Source organism: Mesoplodon mirus (genome assembly GCF_964341445.2).
Source record: "Mesoplodon mirus genome assembly, chromosome: 14".
In the NCBI taxonomy this organism is placed as follows: Eukaryota; Metazoa; Chordata; class Mammalia; order Artiodactyla; family Ziphiidae; genus Mesoplodon; species Mesoplodon mirus.
In genome coordinates, this window is record NC_138990.1 from 20,364,941 (window position 1) to 20,386,270 (window position 21,330).

At 41.3% G+C, this 21,330-nt stretch overlaps 1 protein-coding gene across 1 annotated transcript in view; it reads left to right on the forward strand.

Moving 5' to 3' along the window:
- SLC9A2 (solute carrier family 9 member A2) overlaps window positions 1-15,058 on the forward strand; it is a gene marked incomplete at both ends in the record, with an annotated part of 85,611 nt that extends 70,553 nt beyond the window's left edge. Inside the window, 5 exons of the mRNA XM_082642679.1 lie at window positions 5,251-5,444; window positions 9,699-9,795; window positions 12,232-12,363; window positions 13,569-13,659; window positions 14,685-15,058. Of these exons, the coding sequence (XP_082498805.1) occupies window positions 5,251-5,444; window positions 9,699-9,795; window positions 12,232-12,363; window positions 13,569-13,659; window positions 14,685-15,058 (888 nt within the window). The remainder of the gene's footprint in view (window positions 1-5,250; window positions 5,445-9,698; window positions 9,796-12,231; window positions 12,364-13,568; window positions 13,660-14,684) is intronic.
- Between the last annotated feature and the right edge of the window lie 6,272 nt (window positions 15,059-21,330).

Sequence of the window (21,330 nt, forward strand, 5' to 3'; positions counted from 1 at the left end):
AAGTAATTTGTTAACATTCACCGGTGCATCACTGGCCGGGAAAGCCTTTTGAAGGCGTGCATTTCAGCTGGTCCCTGAAGAGAGAGGGACAGGCTCCAAACTGTACTTGGTGGATCCTTATCACCCTCTTGTTTTTTCTTTTCTAACTTGCTGACAGATTTTCCCCACTGTTGAAGTTGACCAACCTACCAATTTATGTAATTGAACATAAGTGCATTTTTGAGTGCTTATTGTTTGCTTGCACGTTCTGACATGATACTGGAGTTCATGAAAAGTGCAAGCCATCGACTTGGGCCTTTAAAATTTTGCAATATAATAAAGTCAACAAAACAGTCACACAGCAAACAGGTGTGTGTGTGTGTGACATTGGTAAATAATGAGTTGCAGAGACTATAAGTGATGGCACAACCTTTACAAGCCTGACCACATTGTCTGCTAATGTAGAAAGGCCCCTTGGATCTAGCCTGACTTCATAACTAAAGGAAAAATATTTTGTTTGTATGGACAGAGTACCCAGTTAGCCAGATGGGGGCACATAGTAATAAAATAAAGCAAACTAAAATCTCCATTTTAAAAGTATGAAACAAAAGGCCGTTTATCTTGGGCAGTATTCACTTTTTGGGAGGCAGGAGGTAGAGCAGAGAACCCTAGCTGTCTGCCTCGTAACTTTCAACGTTACCCTGTTTTACGTCCCTGGGACCTTCCTTGTCTCCGCCAAGCCTGTGATACAGGCTTTTCTGCCTCTTGTTCTCCGTTGTTTTCGCAGACAAGCCTTTATCCATCTTCCGTCTCCCTTTCAACCCAACCGCTTTTCTTTCTCTCGCATCCTGTCAGTCCTTTCCTGAAGTGGTAAGTGAGCGTGGTAACCCAGAACAGTTTGTTCTTTTCCTGAGGGAAGATTGGACTAAGGATTTATCCCACTCCTTCTGCCTCTACAGGGGGACACCAAGACGTGGTGTAAGAATCAGGTCCCCAGGCCCTGGGGCAGTGGTAGGTGATGGAAGAGGTGAATGCTGTGATCGTGTGGTTTGGTCTGGGACTCAGGTGAAGGACTGAATGTCAGAGAAAGTCCGGCTCCATCCTGTGTTCCCGGCAGAGACACCTTATATGTAAGTCTGTTCCAGGCAGACACCTACAGGCACCGGGCTAATTGGACTATGAATACTGGGTTGGCCAAAAAGTTTGTGTTTTTCCATATGGAAATACCCGAATGAACCTTTCGGCCAACCCAATACTAAATGTCTGAAAGGTAATATTGTTACATGCCTAACATTTTTCTCTGCAGTGTACGTACTTTATTCAATAATTTTATAGACCCTTCCATATTTCCATGCATGAAGTTTTCCAGGTAAATTTCAAATAATTTCCTGGATTGTCAATCACACTGTACGTTGCAAGTAGAGAAGAGAAGTTACTATGGAGGGATTTGGCGCTGGCACAGGCCATTTTTAAAATCAGTTCTCCTATCTCATTTCTGGTCTGTACATAACTTGATGTTACTAAAAATGGCATAAAAAAACAAGTGATTGTTTTAGGTGTGTTGGGTATCTTTCCTCTGAAATCCTTTTATTGTGGATTTTTAATGGTTCTGCCAGAGAATTCTTGAGTCATTTGATTCTTTGAGAACGAAATGAAAGGGTCATGCAGTAGGGAAGTTTCTCACATTTGGCAAAAGTTGTCTAGTGATAATGAAAGAAGCCACCTATGTGTAGCTTGGCACACATGAAAGGTATGGAAATGAAGCAAAGAAAGAAAGTGTACTGGGCTTCCCTGGTGGCGCACTGGTTAAGAATCTGCCTGCCAAGGCAGGGGACATGGATTCAAGCCCTGGTCCGGGAAGATCCCACATGCCACGGAGCAACTAAGCCCGTGCGCCACAACTGCTGAGCCCGCGCTCTAGAGCCCGCAAGCCACAACTACTGAAGCCTGTGCGCCTAGAGCCCGGGCTCCGCAACAAGAGAAGCCATCACAGTGAGAAGCCCGCGTACCACAGTGAAGAGTAGACCCCGCTCGCCACAGCTAGAGAAAAGCCCGTGCACAGTAACAAAGACCCAAGGCAGCCAAAAATAAATAAATAAAAAAAATAAATTTTAAAAAAAGAAGAGAAAGTGCACAATTCCTATACTACATAGATCAGATGTCATTGTCTTTAATGTTTATTCTTTTGTGGATCTCTAGTGAAAAGCTAAAACAATAATACTAATGATAATAATAATAATAGTTTAAAAAGATGTTGTGTTGTTGCCAGGTGTCCTGGTTCAATGAGCTTCACATGAAATTCAAAATAGACTTAGAAAAAAGTAGACCCAGTGTTTTGTGCAGTGGCCAGTCAATAGCAAAGCCCTTTCAGGATGAATCTGTAATTATTCTTAGCCCTCCAGTATTTGGAACAAAGGGCTAGCACCAGGAATGTGGGTTAACACTGCTTCCTTTCACAGCACAGGTATGCCTGTAAACCTCTTTGGGCTTATGGGGATCACTCTGATACATTAATTTTTTTCTCAACACTTACTGCATGCTGATTCACTTGAATATTGGCATAACAGTTACGTAACAAACCAACCCAATACTCAGCTCCTCAAAGGAACAGTCACTGTTATTAAAGTACTTGAGTCAGGAGGCTGAGAGTCAGCTGATCTGGGCTGGGCTTGGCTGATCTGGCCTGGTCTTGCTCCTGCTTCAGAGGGTTGGCCAGTCATCAGCTGATCCTGGCTGGCCTTTTCTGGTGTAGGTGGGGTGACTTAACTCTGCCTCATGCGACATCCACCTTTGTCCTGGGGCTAAGGAGTCACTCTACGTACACATCCTTCTCATGGCGATGTGGCAGCACAAGAAGTGAGCTTCAGTGAACAAGCCCATTAATAGCTCTCATCATTGTGTCTGCTAATAGCCCATTGACCAAAGCAGGTGACATTATTGAGCTCAGTGGCAGGAAGCTGGACAGAGCAGGGCACCTCGGCCATGGTGGAAGGACATTGCCAAACAGCTTGATATGTTACAGGGTGTGGATCCAGGGAGGAATTGGGACCAGATGATCCAGTCTGCCTACGTGCTTACGGTGCACCTGGCACTGTTCTAGGCACTGATGAGACAGGAAAGCAAACAAACAAAACAAAAAACTGCCCATATGGATCACTGTAGTGCTAGGAGACAGAAAATAAAATAAATAAATACATTATATAGCCTGTTAGAAAGTGATGACTGCTATGGAGAAAAATATGATATGTCTGGGAAGTAGGATAGGGAGTTCTGGGAATGCAATTCTAATGGGATGGATAGGAAAGGCTCTTTTGAGAAAACGACTTTCAAGGAAAGACTTAAAGAAGGTCTGTGGGGCTCCCCTGGTGGCGCAGTGGTTAGGAGTCCACCTGCTGATGCAGGGGACACGGGTCCCGGTCCCCGGGAAGATCCCACATGCCGTGGAGCGGCTGGGCCCGTGAGCCACGGCCGCTGAGCCTGTGCGTCTGGAGCCTGTGCTCCACAACGGGAGAGGCCACAGCAGTGAGAGGCCCGCGTACCGCCAAAAAAAAAAAAAAAAAGAAGGTCTGTGAACGAGCCCTGGAAGTGTGCGGGGAACAGTGTTCCTAGTAGAAGGAATAGTAAGTATAGGGGCCTGGAGGCGGTAGCAGAACTGGCACATTTCCAGGACAGGAACGACCTCAGAAAGGCTGGACCTGAGTTAGAGCAGCACAGCACTGAGAGGGGCAGGTCCAAATGGTGCAGGGCCTCCAGGTCATTGTACTTTTACTCAAGTCAGGAATTGCGTGGTTTGACTTACATATTAACAGGATCACTCTGGCTTGTGTCGAGAATAGACCATAGGAACACAGTGGTGGAAGCAGGGAGACCAATTGGGTCCCTGTTGCAGGAACCCACTGAGAGATGATAATGCTGGGACCAGGGTGATGGCAGGAGAAATGGTGAGAAATGGTTTGATTTTTGTGTGTATTTTAATGGTGGAACCAACAGAAATTGTTGATAGAATGGATGTGGAGTATTTGCTAGAGCTGCTTATAACAAAGTACCACACGGTGGTGGTTTAAATAGAAATTTATTTTCTCATAGTTCTGTGGGCTAGACGTCCAAGAGCAAAGTGTCAGTAGATTTGGTTCCTTCTAAGGCTGTGAGGGGAGGGTCTGCTCCAGGTCTCTTTCCTTAGCTTGTGGTGTCTTTCTTTTTACTGCTTCTTCACATGGTCTTCCCCCTGTACGTGTCTGTGTTCGAATTTCCTCTTATAATACACACACCAGTCATTAGATTCGGGCCCACTAATGACCTTATTTTAACTTAATCTAAATACAGTCACATTCCGAGGTCCTGGGGACTAGGACTGTAACATATGAATTTTTAAGGGGACACAGTTCAGGCCATAACATGGAATAGGGGAGAATCAGGAGAATCAAAGATGACAGCAGGGTTTTTTACCTGGTTGTCACTAGCTGAGATGGGGAGGACTTGGGAGAAGATCCTTTTGAGCACACCAGGTTTGAGATGCCTATGAGATGTCCAAGTGGTGATGTTGAGCAGGGAGCTGGACACTCATTTCTGGGGTTTGGGGGAGAGGTTGGAGTTGCAGACACAAATTTGGGAATTTTGGGTATAGAGATGCTACTAAAATCCACGAGGCTGGACAAGACAGGAGAGTGAGCAGAGGTGGAGAAGGGGACCAGGACTGGACCCACTCCTACATAAGAGGACAGAAAGAAGGAAAAGAACCAACACAAGAGGCTGAGAAAGTGGTAGGAGGGAACCCAGGGGAGTGTGGTGTCCTGGAAGACACTGTCTTAAGCAGGAGAGGTCAGGAAAGGTGAGGACTAGAAGTTGACCACTGGATTTATTTCGTGGGGGTCACTGATGACCCCAGTATGAGTAGCTTCAATGGACAGTTAGAGGCAAAAGCCTGACCTGTGAATGTTCAAGAGAGAATCAGAGGAGAGCGATTGGAGAAAGGGAGTATTAACAACATTTTTGAATAATTTTGCTGAAGGGGGAAGCAGAGACATAGGAAATGTAGAAATATCTGCATTTTAATCTATAGTTAGTGAATATTAGATATATGTATGTTGTGGCTATATACAGAAATATACTAATATGTGCTCTACATATACATATATATTCAGGTATGCACATATAAAAATAAATAGAATGATCAGACTAACTAAACACTGCTACTAAGTTTCTTCCCTGGGAGTAGTGGAAATGATTTTATTGGTAAAACCAGGTTTTTCTTCTTAATCCGTGGCATGTTAGTTAATCGAAGCTTTGCTTTTCTTTATTTCTAGGTTTAAGAAGTTTGATGACAAGTACCTGCGGAGGCTTTTGATTCGGGAGAACCAACCCAAGTCAAGCATTGTGTCTTTATATAAAAAGCTTGAAATAAAACATGCCATTGAGATGGCAGAGACGGGAATGATAAGTACTGTCCCTTCTTTTGCATCTCTGAAGTAAGTCCTGTTTTGCAAATGAAAGTTGGTATTACTAAGTATGTCTTTATAGTTTTGTGAAACCAGTAATAACAACAAATTTGACTTATTTCCTAACATGATTCCTTAAGACCTCACAGCAGAGCAAGATTCTGGTTAAAATGTGAAAGCCTGGAAATGTGTCCATTATGTTATGTCCCGTCACGTCACATCACACCATGTTGTGTTACTGCAGAGTGGACTAGTCAGAAAGTACTTTGTCATGTTTAGGCTGATTATGCCTTTATGATATTTGCTTTGGGCAATTCAGTGTGCTCTGAAAGTAAAGCCTCTTTAGCAGGCATTTTGAAATGGAATATTTTAAGGTGTGTTATAATTTGCAGTTATAAATATGCATGTAATTACAAAGCTATTGCCTCATGCATTATTTGCAGAGTCATAGTTTAAGGCTTGGAAAGAACATCAGTGATCATCTCGTGCAGTGGTTCTCAACCCAGGCTGTACATTAGAAATACTGTAGGAGCATTTAAATAACATGTATGCCTGGGCCGCCCCCCACCACAGACCAATAAAATCAGGATCTCTGGGGTTGAGGCCCAGGTATAGGTTTATTTATAAGTATATAATAAGCTTATGGAAGTTTCTAATATGCATCCAGGATTGAGATGCATTGACCTAGTCTGTCTCCCTAATTTTAAAAATGAGGAAATGAAGACCCAGAATGTAAAGAGACTTAAAAGTCTTACAGCAGACTCTTACAGCAAATCCATAGCAGAACAGTCAATACTGTTAGCAAATTAGCAAACGAGTTTATCATGTAAGCATCATTCCTCCTCTACACAAAAATGACAGATTACAGGTTCCACTGATTTCTTTCACTGATGAGCCTGAAGCTCATTTAAGCTAAATGTCACCTAAATCAAAATGCTATCTATGGGAGGGTTGAAATGAGAGAGGAAGCTCCAAATCACACCCAACCATATAAACTATTTTTACTAGGACTATAGTCCCCTATAAAAACTGTGGTAGTTTACACAATCCAGAATAAAAAGAAGGTAGTGGTCAGGATGGCTCAGAAATAAAGGCATTATACTGAATTGGAAATAGTGGTGCTTGAGCAGAGTGATTTATAGTCCCAGCTCTGCAGATTACTCACTGTGTGACCTTAAGCTGGTCCATCTGTTTCCCTGATGTTGAGTTTCTTCAAGTAGAAAATGGGGCTAGACTTGATCCTAAAGTTTACTCTAGCTTTACAATTTATGATCTTTCTTATGCACTGTTCCTTTTGTGCTTGCAGCAAGGAATAATTCAACTATCCAGCTTCTCAAAAGGGAGCCATTGCCTTTGTGGTCAAAGAAGAAGGAAATCTCACTTTTACCTCTGTTCACAGTTCATTTTGAAGCCAGTGGTAGAAGCCAGTAAAGGCAAACGTTTAGGGTTAGGGAAAGTAGGTAACAAAATTAATGGATAGCTACATAGTTGGGTAAATGATTGCCATATTGACCATTCCACCTCTCCTGAAATGTTTTCTTTAGAGGAAGGTAGAAGCAAAAAAGGGGGGCAATAGGGAGTCATATTTCTGGCAATAATGAACTGAGGGCCAGACCAACTACCTTCTGAGAAAACTAGAGGAAAAGGGACAAAATATGTTTTGCCCAAAATATATTTTAAATATCTGCTTGAAAGCTGGAGAGTACCCTTACAGTGAGGAATTTCTTGGCCAAGAGTCAAAAAAGAGGGAAGTTCAAGAGGATAGAACTGGTATTTGTTGCCATTTTCTCTCTGGAATACAGAGAATGTATCTGAGACTCTAAAAAGCTAAAACAGAGGTTCTGACAGACTAATTGGTCTTAGAGAATAAAATGGGAATTCAGAACCTATGAAGAAGGAGGAGCATTTGTATGTACTCAGCTATAGGTTTTTCCTTCAAAATCCTACACCTTAATCCTCAAAGGAAAGAAGTCCAGCCTAGAATTATCTTAGTTCATGATTGTTTAAATCATCAGAGACTGAGATTGCCTCTATCTCAGCTGCTCAAGAGAAGTAAATTTAAATCTTCTCTGGAGGAAATAATATTGTAAAGAGCGTTAAACTATCTCCCTGATTTTTTAAAAATATAATGTCTAGCACTCAATCCAAAATAACCAAGCATATGAGTAGACAAGGAAATGTGACTGAAAACATTGGGAAAAAGATCAACAAAACATAGAGTGATAATAGGCACAAAGGGGATTCAGATAATTGATTTATCAGACAGTGACTTTATTTATTTTTTATTTTTTATTTTTTTGCGGTATGCGAGCCTCTGTTGTGGCCTCTCCCGTTGTGGAGCACAGGCTCCGGATGCGCAGGCTCAGCGGCCATGGCTCACGGGCCCAGCTGCTCCGCGGCATGTGGGATCCTCCCGGACCGGGGCACGAACCCACGTCCCCTGAATTGGCAGGCGGACGCTCAAACACTGCGCCACCAGGGAAGCCCCAGACAGTGACTTTAAAATAGAAATAATAACATGTTTAAGGAAAGAAAATGGCATTGGCACTTTTGGCATCCTCATGGAGATTATATAAACAAAAAATATCTAAGTGGAATATTTGAGCTAAAAATAAAGTAACTAAATTTAGGATCTCATTTGATAGGTATAAAAACAGATTAGACACAGCTGAAGAGAGAAGTGATTAATTGGAAGATAGGACAGAAGGAAATAACCAGAATGAAGAACAGAGTGAAAAAAAGATGAAAAAGAAAGTGAGAAATATATGGGATAATTTCATATATATATAGTGAAAAGTTCCAGAAGGAGATGAGAGAGAAATTGGTAGAAGCAATATTTTAAGAGATAATGACTGAGAATTTCCCCAAATAGATAAAGGATATGAACTGTGACAACCCCAAGAAGATTAGATAGGGAGAGAACCAAATGAGATACCTGCTAGTAAAACTGCTAAAAGTCAAAAATACAAAGAGAAAATCTTAAACATACTCAGAGGGAAAAAGAGACTTATTTTCTTCAAAAGAGAAAAACCACCTGGCAACTGATTTTTCAGCAAAACCAGTGGACACCATTGGTAGCTTCAAAAATTCTGAAAAAATGTAACTGAACCTAGAGCTCCATATCCTGCTAAAATATCCTTCAGAAAAAGTAGAGTTAAAACTTAGGAACTTCTTGCACTTAGGAACACTAGACAGCACTTCAGAGCTATACTTGGGGACCATTTAGAACAGCAAGATCACCAGTAAAAAGCACAAAAATGTGAAAAACATGGCACTAAATAGGCTGTGAAAAGGACATTTTTTTTTACAGCATGGGAGCTGAGACGAGGAGCTGAGACGAGGGGGCAGATGAGTTTGGCCTCATTTGGGAACGGGCATGCCCAACGACTCAAGTTTTTCTCCACTTTGCACATGTCTGTGAATGACTGGGACAGTGCGATGAGTACTGATAATGTGTTTATAAATTTTAGCAAGTAGTTGAGCTTGCAAATACGGAATCCCTGAATAATGAGGATCAATTGTATGTACATACATATTATAAATGGTGTCTCTGTAAATGTTTCTAATGAGCTATTTAAAAGAATAGGCCCTTATAGCAAAATGCAGCTAAAGTTTTTGTTGGAAAAAAAATCCTATATTAATTTATGGAGTATTAGAAATAATAAAGTGATAGAATTGCAAGCTACTCTGGTCTTTCCTCCTTAAATAATTGCATGAATAGACCCTGAAAAAACTTGTGCATGATTAAAATTGTATGAATGATTTTGACACTGAAATTAATGTTTTAGATTTTTGAATTATTTAAAAATATTGAATAATTCCTAAGTGTTATTCTTTAAGATTCTTCTTCTTTTAAAAAAATTAATTAATTAATATTTTATTTTTGGCTGCGTTGGGTCTTCGTTGCTGCGCGTGGGCTTTCTCTAGTTGCAGCGAGCTGGGGCTACTCTTTGTTGTGGTGCGCGGGCTTCTCATTGTGGTGGCTTCTCTTGTTGCACAGCACGGGGCTCTACGTGCGTGGGCTCAGTAGTTGTGGCTTGTGAGCTCTAGAACTCAGGCTCAGTAGTTGTGGCCAATGGGCTTAGTTTCTCTGCGGCACGTGGGATCTTCCTGGACCAGGGCTCGAACCTGTGTCCCCTGCATTGGCAGGCAGATTCTTAACCACTGTGCCACCAGGGAAGTCCCAAGATTCTTCTTCTTAAATGATGATATATCTCTAAGAAAGAAAATTGATGAATTTGATACATGTTGGATAGTAAAATATTTTTTTCTAAACTTTCACAGTGACTGTCGTGAAGAAAAAATAAGGAAGCTCACACCTGGTGAAATGGATGAAATTCGAGAAATATTATCAAGAAATCTCTATCAGATCCGTCAGCGAGTAAGAATAATTTATTTAGCAAAATATGTATTTGCCTTTGGCTAAAAATATGCCTTCAGATTAGATGCTGTCCAGTTACAGTGGCCATTGTCCTACCGTCATGCACCCTCAGCAGGCCCCACACCAGACACTTTCTTCCCTCAGACCCACCCCAGGGTCTGTCCTTTTAGGGCACTACCCTCCTCCCAGACATCTTGGTCAAGGCTCTAGGCTGGATACCCAGGGAGCTGGGAGTTCTGCTACCAAAGGATTGGAGATAAAAAAAAAAAAAAAAAAAAAAAAGTGTGTTATCTAACGGTGAAGAAAGCAATTGATTGCTCTTTAAAATTTTTTTTCATGAAATAGCTTTATTGCTTAGAAGCCTTTTAAAAATGTATTTAGGGCTTCCCTGGTGGCGCAGTGGTTGAGAGTCCACCTGCTGATGCAGGAGACATGGGTTCGTGCCCTGGTCCGGGAAGATCCCACATGCCACGGAGTGGCTGGGCCCGTGAGCCATGGCCGCTGTGCCTGCGTGTCCGGAGCCTGTGCTCCGCAACGGGAGAGCCGCAACAGTGAGAGGCCTGCGTACGGCAAAAAAAAAAAAAAAAAAAAAAAAAAATGTATTTAACCTTCTTTGTTGTTCATGAAGTGTGATCGTTTCTTCCTTTCCTGTATCTTCTGAGTCACTTCCTTCAAACCATTTCCATTTTTAACACCTTGTTCTCATAGTTTGCTAATAATAGTTAACAGTGCATACAGTTTGCCAAGCCCCATTTCTCTGCATCGTGTGTATTACCTCTTTTAATCCTCTAACAAGTGGTGTTATTATTGTCTCCATTTTACAGATGAAGAAACTGAGGCACAGTGAGGTGAACTGGCACAGGGACACAGCAGTTGTCAGGGGTCCCAGTTGCTCACATCAGGGTCATTTCTGTGGCTTCTTAGCTGGCCTCCGCACAGACCATCCCATTCCATCCGACATTACGGCTGCTCCATTCTTTTCCTCAAGCCCCATTTAACGCAGCATCCTCCTATTTAAAATGAGACAAAGCCGTCGTGGCTTTCAGGCTAAACGAACTATTCTTTCAGCCTTTGGGATCTATTTTCAAGTTCCCCTTTCTACCTCTTCCTCTGCCACCCAGACACCCACGGAGGACAGGTCTGAATTCATTCCTTGGACTGTGTTGCTCTCCCCTGTGTCTCCACTTGGAATGTCCCACTTCTTCCTGTCAGTCCATCCATATTCTCCAATTTTTAAGGTTTCCCCAACACCCTCTATGTTGTTCCCAGACCTGTCTTTGAATGGGATAGCACTTAGAGCTCCTACATGCCACGTAGTTTTAGTACTTCCTTTCATGATTTAGTATTATTTTGTTAGCTTTCAGTGCCCAACTAGATAGCCAGTTCCTCAAGGCAGGAACTGAGTGCTGTTCTGCGTTACTTCTGTTTATCTCTGCTAGGTCTGATATAGTTCTGGGGATAAGGATATTCCCAAGAAGTACACGTTATTTCTATCAGAAAAATGAATTTAATTACTAAATACAATTTATTTTAGGAAGTGGATTTCTCTAGAGCTTGTAAAACTAAAAATATTATGCCCTGGACAGCCCTCGTTTGTAAATTGTATGGCTTCAAATACCAGGACATGATCATTACTGAGGGAGCCAGCAGCTTTTCTCAATTTGAAAAGAAATGTTCTTGACTTAATAGAGGGTCATGGCGCCACCAAGTGGCCCAAAGTGGTTGGTTTCTATACTAGCAATTACTATTCAATAGGGAAGGTATAAGTTGACTTGTGTTTTTCCCCAGCCACTACTGATGGGTAAATACAGACAGGGTACTTCAAGGTAGTCGAAGGTGCTTGATGAATTCGATCGTTTTCTCATTTATAAAGATCACACTTCAATGAAAAAAAAAGTATTCACCGACTCTTATTAGAACATGAATTCTTATTTTTTCTTAGAGGATTTTATTTGGTTGAATCAAATACATAGTTATTGAATACATGTGTGGATATATGTATTGAATATATTTATGAATAGAACAAAGCACTATATTCCCTGCAGATACAAATGAATAAAATACAGCTCCTGCTCTGACACATTTAGAAAAGACCACCACCATCACCATCTTCATCATAGCTAATAACAGTAGGTAGTATCAATTGAGCACTTCTCTGTGCCCAGCACAGTTCTAAGGGCTTCTGTGACACCGATATATCATATATCTCTACAAATAACTTGGAATTACTGTTACCCTTAAATTGAGATTTGGTAGAACATGAAATCATTCAAGATTTGAAAGAATGTTAACTTCTATACTTCTTGTTTTTGCCCTGTGCACATTCATTGTTAAGTACCTATCAGAGGTGCAAAGCCAAAGAAATGTAGTAAAGTTTTGGAATTTCCGGGCAGTGATCATCATTTTTGTAAAATGTTGCTTGTATTTTCATTTCAGACTTTGTCCTACAACCGACACAATCTGACTGCCGACACAAGTGAGAGGCAAGCCAAGGAGATCCTGATCCGTCGAAGGCACAGCCTTCGGGAAAGCATTCGTAAGGACAGCAGCTTGAATTGGGAGCACAGGGTAAGGGGGCTTCGTGGCTCTGGGACGCAGAAGGCTTCCAACAGCAAAGCCAGGATGGCCTTGGGGGGCTGATTCACAGGAATCCTGGGATGGAGTTCATCATCACGTCTTTGCAGACGTTGCTCGGACACCTGTCACCTTCCAGACACTGTCTAGGCACTTGGAATACGTTGGTGAACAAAATGACAGAGCTCTTTTCCCTTGTGGAATTCACATTCTAGTGGGAGAGAAGGCCATCAGGAATGGACAGAATAATTATCTGTTATGTTAGACGCAGCAAGTGCTGTGGACAAAATAAACCTAAAAGGGCTGAGGAAGGAGACTGGGAGGATGGGGAAGGGTCATACAGTTTTAAACTGAATGGAAGGGCCAGGCTTCATTTGGAGAGTCTTGTTTGACCTTTCCAGGGAGAGGGTGCAGCCTGAAGGGGGGCTGCCATGCGTGCATGTGTGGAAACTTCTAGGAGGCCGTGTGTGTGTGTGTGCGCGCACACACGTCAGGGGAGTCTCAGGTGCTCAGCATTCTACTTGGTCCAGGGCATTGCCATAGATAAGGAAGCCACTTTAAAAGGATATTCTGATTGATTGATCAAACATAGCAGGCAGTGCATCTCATTCTCAATAATGTTCTATACTGAGCTGTCAGAGACCAAAACGGTTATGTGTGAACAATATTATTTTTTTTTACATGTGAAATGTGGCAGCATTGATTAAAAGTTAAAGAAACTAGAGACTGTGGCTTTGGAAATGCCAGCAAGTTAGCTATAGTAATACTTCCTGTTCTGTCATTTTCAAGATTTGTGAAATACAACATGCTACATTTTTCATATTTCTTTCTCCCTATCCATGTAGGTTCTAAGCCTTTTTTAGTAATGCGTTTATAAGTGGGTGTTTCTGTAGCTTTTCTTTAAGAAAAGCTGGTGGTTTTTATACCTTGTTCCTAAGGGTCCCACTTTATTTCTGTTTTCCTTAGTAGTACTGATTTCCATATTTTAGGAGAGGTTTTACCTATTTTAAATAAAATGACTATTAATTGGAAACTTATTCCCCATCCCTACAGCTCCTCACCCAGTAGTTTCGGAATCCAGAGCTAAAATTTTAATTTTTAACACCAGGGTTAGGTTTGACATAGAATTCTAAGCCTGTAACATACAATAAATGACATATGTGTCATCTAAATAAGGTTTTCTATTTTTTTTTTTACAGGCTTCCACCTCAACCTCCCGATATTTATCCTTACCAAAAAATACAAAGCTTCCAGAAAAGCTACAAAAGAAAAAGAATATTTCTAATGCAGGTATTGAATACAGCTGGAGCAAAAAGACTTTAAACTTATTTATTAGTGTTTATAAAATAGAAAAATTTTCCTTCTTCTTTTTTAAGGACAATGAGTTCAGTTGTTTGCAAATCTATAATAATAATTTGGTGACCTTTTATTAGTGTTGCATCCTTTTGGAATGGAGTTCTGTGCACGTTATACGTAATTCAATCAGTTATTTGATTCTATGCGATATAGCAAAAGCAGATGTCACCGTGTGTGGTTGGTGAAAGGGTAAATAGAAAGTTGTCAGTCTTCAAAGGTTTAAATTTAATTCTATAATTCTTACAACATTTCTAACTTAAATGTTCATAATAATTTTAATATATTTTCATAAAGGCAACTATATAATTGACTTATGGCTATAATTATTAAAGCTTTGACATGACGACTAATATCTCTTCATTTGATGGTAATCTTTATGTAGATTGCAAGCCATATTGGTGTTTTGACCATTTTATGAAAATGTAAAGGAAATAAAGCTGTGCATGAGATTGTACATCCTAGATCAAGGCAAGAATCTTCATAATAGCAGCTAATTATTGATCTGTTTACCGTGTGCCAGACACTGAACTGAGCCCCCTGGGGCCGTTCGGATGGGGCAGGTGAGCGCACAGCTGCCGCCAGGTGGTCTCAGTTTTGACATCCAGCTCCACCACTTACTAATATCTTTTGAACCTCAGTTACTTCATATGTAAAGTGGGTGATTATGAGGATTCAGTAGGTTAATGCATTTAAAAGTGCTTAGGACAGTGGCTGGCACATGGGAAGCTCTTCAGAATTAGCAAGAGTACACACTTGTGGACACGCGTGCTCACGGGACTTATGTACAACCCCAGGACTCAGTTGGAGTCGGGGTGTACCCTCTGGCCTCCCTGCCCGACCCCCAGAGCCCCAGGGAGGGCACAGCAGGTGCCAGACCCACGAATGTATTGGCCAGTCGCCTGTTAACACCTTCTCCCTAAAAGGCCCGCCCACGCTGTCCTTCTTTTGCTCCCTGGCAGGTGGCAACAGCAGTGACTCAGATCCAGACGTCGGGACCACCGTCCTCAATCTGCAGCCCCGAGCCAGGCGCTTCTTGCCAGAACAGTTCTCAAAGAAAGCCCCCCAGGCCTATAAAATGGAATGGAAGAACGAGGTAGATGCTGATTCCGGCCAAGGGCAGCCCTGCAGCTCCCCAGCTGCCCACAGCAAAGAGGGGGGCCCACAGGCCCCAGGCGTGCTCTGCCAGCCCCTCCTCTCCAAAGGCCACTTTGGCTCCGTGCGGGGGGGCGACCATATGAACGAAGGCATCCGACCCAAGGCGCCACCTAGGCTGGTCCGAAGGGCATCAGAACCTGGAAACCAGAAAGGTCGATTCGGGAGTGAGAAGCCTTAATGGAAATGGCCAAAGCAGACCTGCCCTGCCCAGCTGTGGCTGGTTACCCAGCAACCTGCCACAGCAAGGGAATCCACTTCCAACCCTCTATGCATCTACATACTGTCCTTGGGTGGTAGAGCCATGCCTTTGATCCATGGGGCGAATGCTTATCCCAAGAAGAAGAAAATCAAAGAAACAAAAGCCCTGTAAAATGTCTCATATGACCTGTTGCTAGCAGTTGTATTCTTTGCAAGCCTGAAGAAAAAAAAGCCACGTGTGCCTTTATTGAACTTGAAGGACAGAACTTGAAATTTTTAACACACCCTTGTTGGTGAAAGTTTTAATATATACATATATGCCTCAGATTTTATTTATGAAAAAATATGTATATCTGTAATTAGTTTTTCAGTGAACGGCACTAAAAATACTCAGAACACCTTTCCATGGCATCCGGGGCAGCTCCCAGAGGATGGGGGGCATCAGCTCGGGGGTGGAGGTGTTTCCTGATCCTGAGCTGATACCAGTCGGTTAAGGAAGAGCACAGCACGGAGCAGAGACCCCTGAGGACGGCAACAGCCAGAGCATCTAGGCAGAACCTCGTGGCCTGGCTCCCAGACTGTAGTGCCTATGAAATGATGAGAGTCAGCTGGTTTTCAATTTGTTCCTCGTTCTACTGTGTGTTTTGGGTGACATCTAGATTCCGTCTCCCCGTCGTGTTTAAATGGTACAAAGAGAAGGGCTGTGTGGGTGAAACCAGCTTATGCTGTATGCCAGACTCAGAGCCAGCTTGTGATGAAGTTTGGCCTCACGTGGTGGGTGTGGAGATGACAGGGCAGTGCCTGCACAGCTGGCTGCCGGGTTTTATATTGTGCAATACTGGGAGGAGGATGCAGGAGATCCCCTGTCACGCCCCCCTGCAGCCACCTGCTTTAGACCTTTTCTGTAGCACATTCTAGAACTTTGAATCCAGGACAGAGGCTCCAAGCAGACAAAGATAAAAGTAGGGATAAACAATATTCCAATGTTTAACCAATTGGTGAGAATTCAGGTTTTGAATTTTATGCAGGATGCACTTTGGAGAATGTGGGAGTTTTCTTTTTTTTGCACTAGTCTGTCATTTGTTACCTCTCCCCACTCAAGAAAGTAGTAGCTCAAATTCTTCATCTAAAAACGAATTCTACTCATCTGAGTACTTTTTAAAAGTACAGCAGAAAGACAAGAAGTGGAACATAATCATTAAAGATTAATATTGGAATCTCTCAGACGATAGATTTTATTGGCCCGTCACTTTTCCCAGAAAAACCCCCTCTTTAAAACTTGACTAGAAGAAGACTCAGAATTTCTGGGTTTAGATATGAGATGAAGCCACTCATGTAGTCCCTTGGATTCACATTGGAGATACAGCAAAGGAGACAAGTGACCACATACAATTGCTGGAAAAATATGAATAAATTAAACAAAGATCCGGTACTTAGAAATCCTCAGCCGTAAATCTTATCCCTTCCTTCTTCCTCCACCAACGTGAAGTAAATCTTCTACCTTTTTTCTCATGTTCTAAAATCTTGGAATACTGCTCGATTGTTGGGCATGAGACAGAGGGAAGGGTAAACACACAAGGTACAAGTTCAAAAAGTGCACAATTTCTTTCCCAAACTCTCCCAGGTTGATCAGTGGAAAGCAGTGTAGACGTAATTTGAAAACTACAAGTTCAGGACCCTGTGCCAAAATTCTTAATTTTAAATGGAAATATTTATATATATAAAAATATATATGTATTTCATCTGCTGGAAATAAATTAAAACTGACTTTTAATTTAGAATTTTCATTATAGGACTATGATTCATCAAGAGATGTGATGTATATTTTTGAGTTTGAAGACTAAGTTACAGTTCATGAAATCTGAAAAGGAAGGTTGAAATGTAAAATGATCTTAAAAATGAATTTCCTGGTTTTTCTTGGTGTCCTAGATTAATAAATATTAGAAGGAGTCTAATGTTCTGGAACGGAAGGAGAAAAACATGGAAATGTTTATTATGATACTTCTTGTTAAGCACGTGGACCAAATGCAGCTTTCACCAATTAAAAGTCAGGTAAAACACTTGGATGACATTGTGTAAATTTCTAAAAAGGAACACTTATGTCATTTTCTCTTTATTATCAGTTTAAATTTTTCCTTATCTGTGGAATGATAAAATTGATGAAAAAGAAATTTGACTTTAGTTTTTTCTCTGTACCTTGTTTTTATGAAATTATTAATTTCTAGACACTACAGGAGAAGAGGGTATGGAGTTGAAACCCTTTAACTAAATGTCACAACAATCTAAATTTCTGCAGTACAGAAACATCCCTGCCCTTGTAAATGATTCCCTTGTTTCAAACAACACTTGATCCGGCCAAAGTTCCAATGTGACTGTGGAATTTTGATGGGTCTTTAATATTTGTTGTCAAAAAAATTGATTTGAACTATTTACAAAGTCAGGGCTTATTTCTTTATATGTGATGTTAAGGCCAATTATTGAGAGCAGTTCTGTCAGTTAGCAAACGATTAGAAATTGGCCCCAAAGTCTGACACTTTTTAGAAACATGTGTTTGCTGTACATGCCCCCAAACATTCAAGGTGAAATTCCCTTCAGCTTTTGCTAAGTTTTGGAGTCGGAGTGTACCGTTTTACCTTGAGGGGGGGGTGTTTGTTTATATAAGAAACAAGAAGCTGTTATTTATTACGTCTCAGCACATTTTGCATCTGTTGCATTGCCCAAATCATGTTTATGTTAAAACTGGCATTTCACAAACAAGTATGAGAACTATAATATTTTATTAGTTCCAAGTGCATACTTTACTCTTTCAAGAGTGATTGAAGGGTTTCTCTGTGCAGTTGACGTAGCTGTGACATTATCTGTTGAGGCCTGAACACTGAATATTGATTCCCTCCGTCAGCTTGAACAAGTCAGGCTCATGAATCAGAACTGTCTGGTGATCTGGGGTTTTCTGGTTCGTTTTTTTTTTCTCCACTCTTAGAGCAAAATGGGTAGTTTACTGGTTTTTTTTTTTTTTTTTTTTTTTTGATGTGAACCATTTTTTTTTAGTCTTTATTGAATTTGTTACAATATTGCTTCCGTTTTATATTTTGGTTTTCTGGCGGCAAGGCATGTGGGATCTTAGCTCCCTGACCAGGGATTGAACCCGCACCCCCTGCGTTGGAAGGCAAAGTCTTAACCACAGGACCGCCAGGGAAGTCCCAGCTTGCTGGTATTTTAAATCCCACATTTTAACCAGGTCCTTTCTTCAACCTACCTGCAAGGCAAGTGAGAGCCCCAGCTGGTAACTGCTGCCTGGCAGGGACCATAGCTCTCGTCCACGAGAAATGACAAGAGATGACAGCTCCCTTTGGAATTTTTCCCAATGTCATTCACTCCCCACGTGGCTGACACCCTCAGATGGTCGGTCAGCAGATGGTGGCCAAATACCCACATGGTTAGTTAGTTGTTGAGTGTTGTCAGTGTTCTGCTGGCACATCATTTTCCAATCCCTTTTATATTTCTAGTTTTCTACAATTCCTTTTTCAAATAAAATTCTACTTGACTATCTCTAAGAACAGTCAATAAACTCTGGGTCAGTTCTCATACCGGTCTGGTCTGGGAATGAGTTTTTCTGTGTGCAGAGTTAACCTAGCTACTGTAAATGGACGGTCACGTTTCAACCTGCATGGCGTATTGATTCTTTTGGATGGCTTGGGACCTTTCAGTCTGTCACAGAGGTTTTATGGGGACCCGTCATCCTCGTATTGTAGGGTGGAGAAAATCCCTCTGTGAGATGCCCAGCCGACTTAATTCTGGACATACTGGTGGTGACTTTTCTGATTTTCACTTCTGTAACGAAATACTTTGAATTAAATATTCAAATGTTTTTCCCCTTTTTATTTCACTGGGTCCTGCTAAGTCATAAGTATGAGTGGTAACTGAATTTCTAATTTAAACGAGGCTTTTTTTCTACTTAAATTTCTAATTTAAACGAGGCCTCCAGTTACAGTATCTGCCAAACAAATTTTATGTGTGTATGCTGACAAAGGAGCGCTTCTCCGGGTTTCTGTGAAATGTCGTACAGAAGTTTAAAGTATTAAGTTACATGGAAACATTTAATTAATCACTATGGAGAAAATAATACATCACATGAAGCTAGGAAAGCCCCAGAAATTCCAACTTCTTTATATTTATACATCAAAACCATTCTCATTTGTACGAAATGGGGTCACGAGAGCTGGAATTCGTGAAAGAAGAATTTTTAAGAGTATTAAAGTAGTTTCAGGGCCTTCCCTGGTGGCACAGTGGTTGAGAATCCGCCTGCCAATGCAGGGGACATGGGTTTGAGCCCTGGTCTGGGAAGATCCCACACGCCGCGGAGCAACTAAGCCTGTGCGCCACAACTCCTGAGCCTGCGCTCTAGAGCCCATGAGCCACAACTACTGAGCGCATGTGCTGCAACTACGGAAGCCCACATGCCTACAGCCCGTGCTCCACAACGAGAGAAGCCACCGCAACGAAGAGTAGCCCCCGCTCTCCACAACTAGAGAAAGCCCGCGCGCAGCAACAAACACCCAACACAGCCCAAAATAAATAAATTTATTAAAAAAAAGTCTCGGATACCTATATACCTCACAGTAGGCTAGTGCTGCTACTGCATCAGGGAACCTGATTACGGGAGTAAAGATTATAACTGGCCCATTTTCTATATGTAAACAGGCCCTGGCCAAGGACTCAAAGATAACGTCTGCTCTGAAACATTAACTGCTGCTTCTCAAGCCAGTCCGAACAAAAACCATGAGGTTAATACTGACCTCTGTCTTACCCGATGATTTTAAAGGTTATGCAGAGGTACGTATCAACCCACCAACTTTTAGGTTTTCACGATCACAGTTTTTGGCACCTGACAAAACTGTTTACATATTATATTTGCTACCTTAATTACCTCTTACTGTCTGTCTGTGAGAGGTAATTACCTCTTACTTAACCTTTAGCTAGAAAGTTATTTTGAACAGCGGTTCCAACTTGGCATGTTTCAGTGTGTCATTTATTCCAAAGAGATGGTGCGGTGAAGGTGATTTGAAGGCGATGGGAGAAAATGCTCACCCTTGTCAGTGACATCACTGCCTGGCACTGTTAGAAGTGGGACTTCAGGACGCCCAGGCCTGTGCTTCAGCCCAGAGCACAGATGAAGGCAAACGCAGAACCTGCACCCAGCTGCGTGCACACAGACCCACAAGGCCAAAAGCCCCACGGTCAGCAACTGAGTGCTTATTACGTTAGGCTCGTTTCAGATATTTCACATGGTTTCAACCTCATGAAAGCAAACTCAGGATGGGTTTGGTAGGGGAGGTAGCACAGGAAAAAGCAATTCTCAGTCTGGATGAGAACCTGAGTCCCAGCTATTCAAAATGGAACAGAGATTCTCTGAGAAGCCCCAAGAAAGGTTGTGTCCCATTCCACGATGTGACTTGCAACTATTAATATTAATAGCTTTACTTTTTTTCCCCAGTGTGCTTTGGGAAAAGAAGTTTTATTTATCAAAATGTTGTACAGTTTAAGAGTGATCAAAACACAATTCTTTTTTCTAACAAGATTCTTACAGCCCACTTTTATACTATATATTATTAGTAATTAACACTCTTTAATGTTTATAATTATCTTTCCCCCTTGAGGAACAATGCCAACTGTTTGAGTATCCATTTTCAAAATAAGAATCAGCACAATTTCTTACAATGTATTGAATCAAGAAAATAGTAGAAATTTAAAAATTTTTATTTTCACAGACAGCTATTTGTAAAATGGTGAGTTTAGATGATGTTTGAGAAAAACAGATTTAAAGTAAAATGATGTTTTAAAGTACGTATTTATGCACCTGATTAATTAGAAACAAATCCTTCTGTGATGACATGTTTTCCTGAAACTATCTGCTCACCATCAGTATAGAATAAATTTCAGATTATGTATATATTTGGTGTTGATTTACAAGCCAAAGGCTTGTTGTTTTTACTATTAAGATGTGTGTTAGCATATAAAAGGCTAAAATTTAAAGCACTGATTCAGGACCCTGAAATCAATAAATATACATAAGGACACAACAATAGCTTCTAAAAATTACAATTTATTAGAATAAATAATACCTCATTACAATTTTAAAGGAATTTTACTATTAAAAATCATTACCATATAACTGGCAAATTCTTCAGGAAAAAAAATCAGGGATGAAAAATGTTTTTTCAGCCCATCACCCTGTTCCATTGTGTATCATCC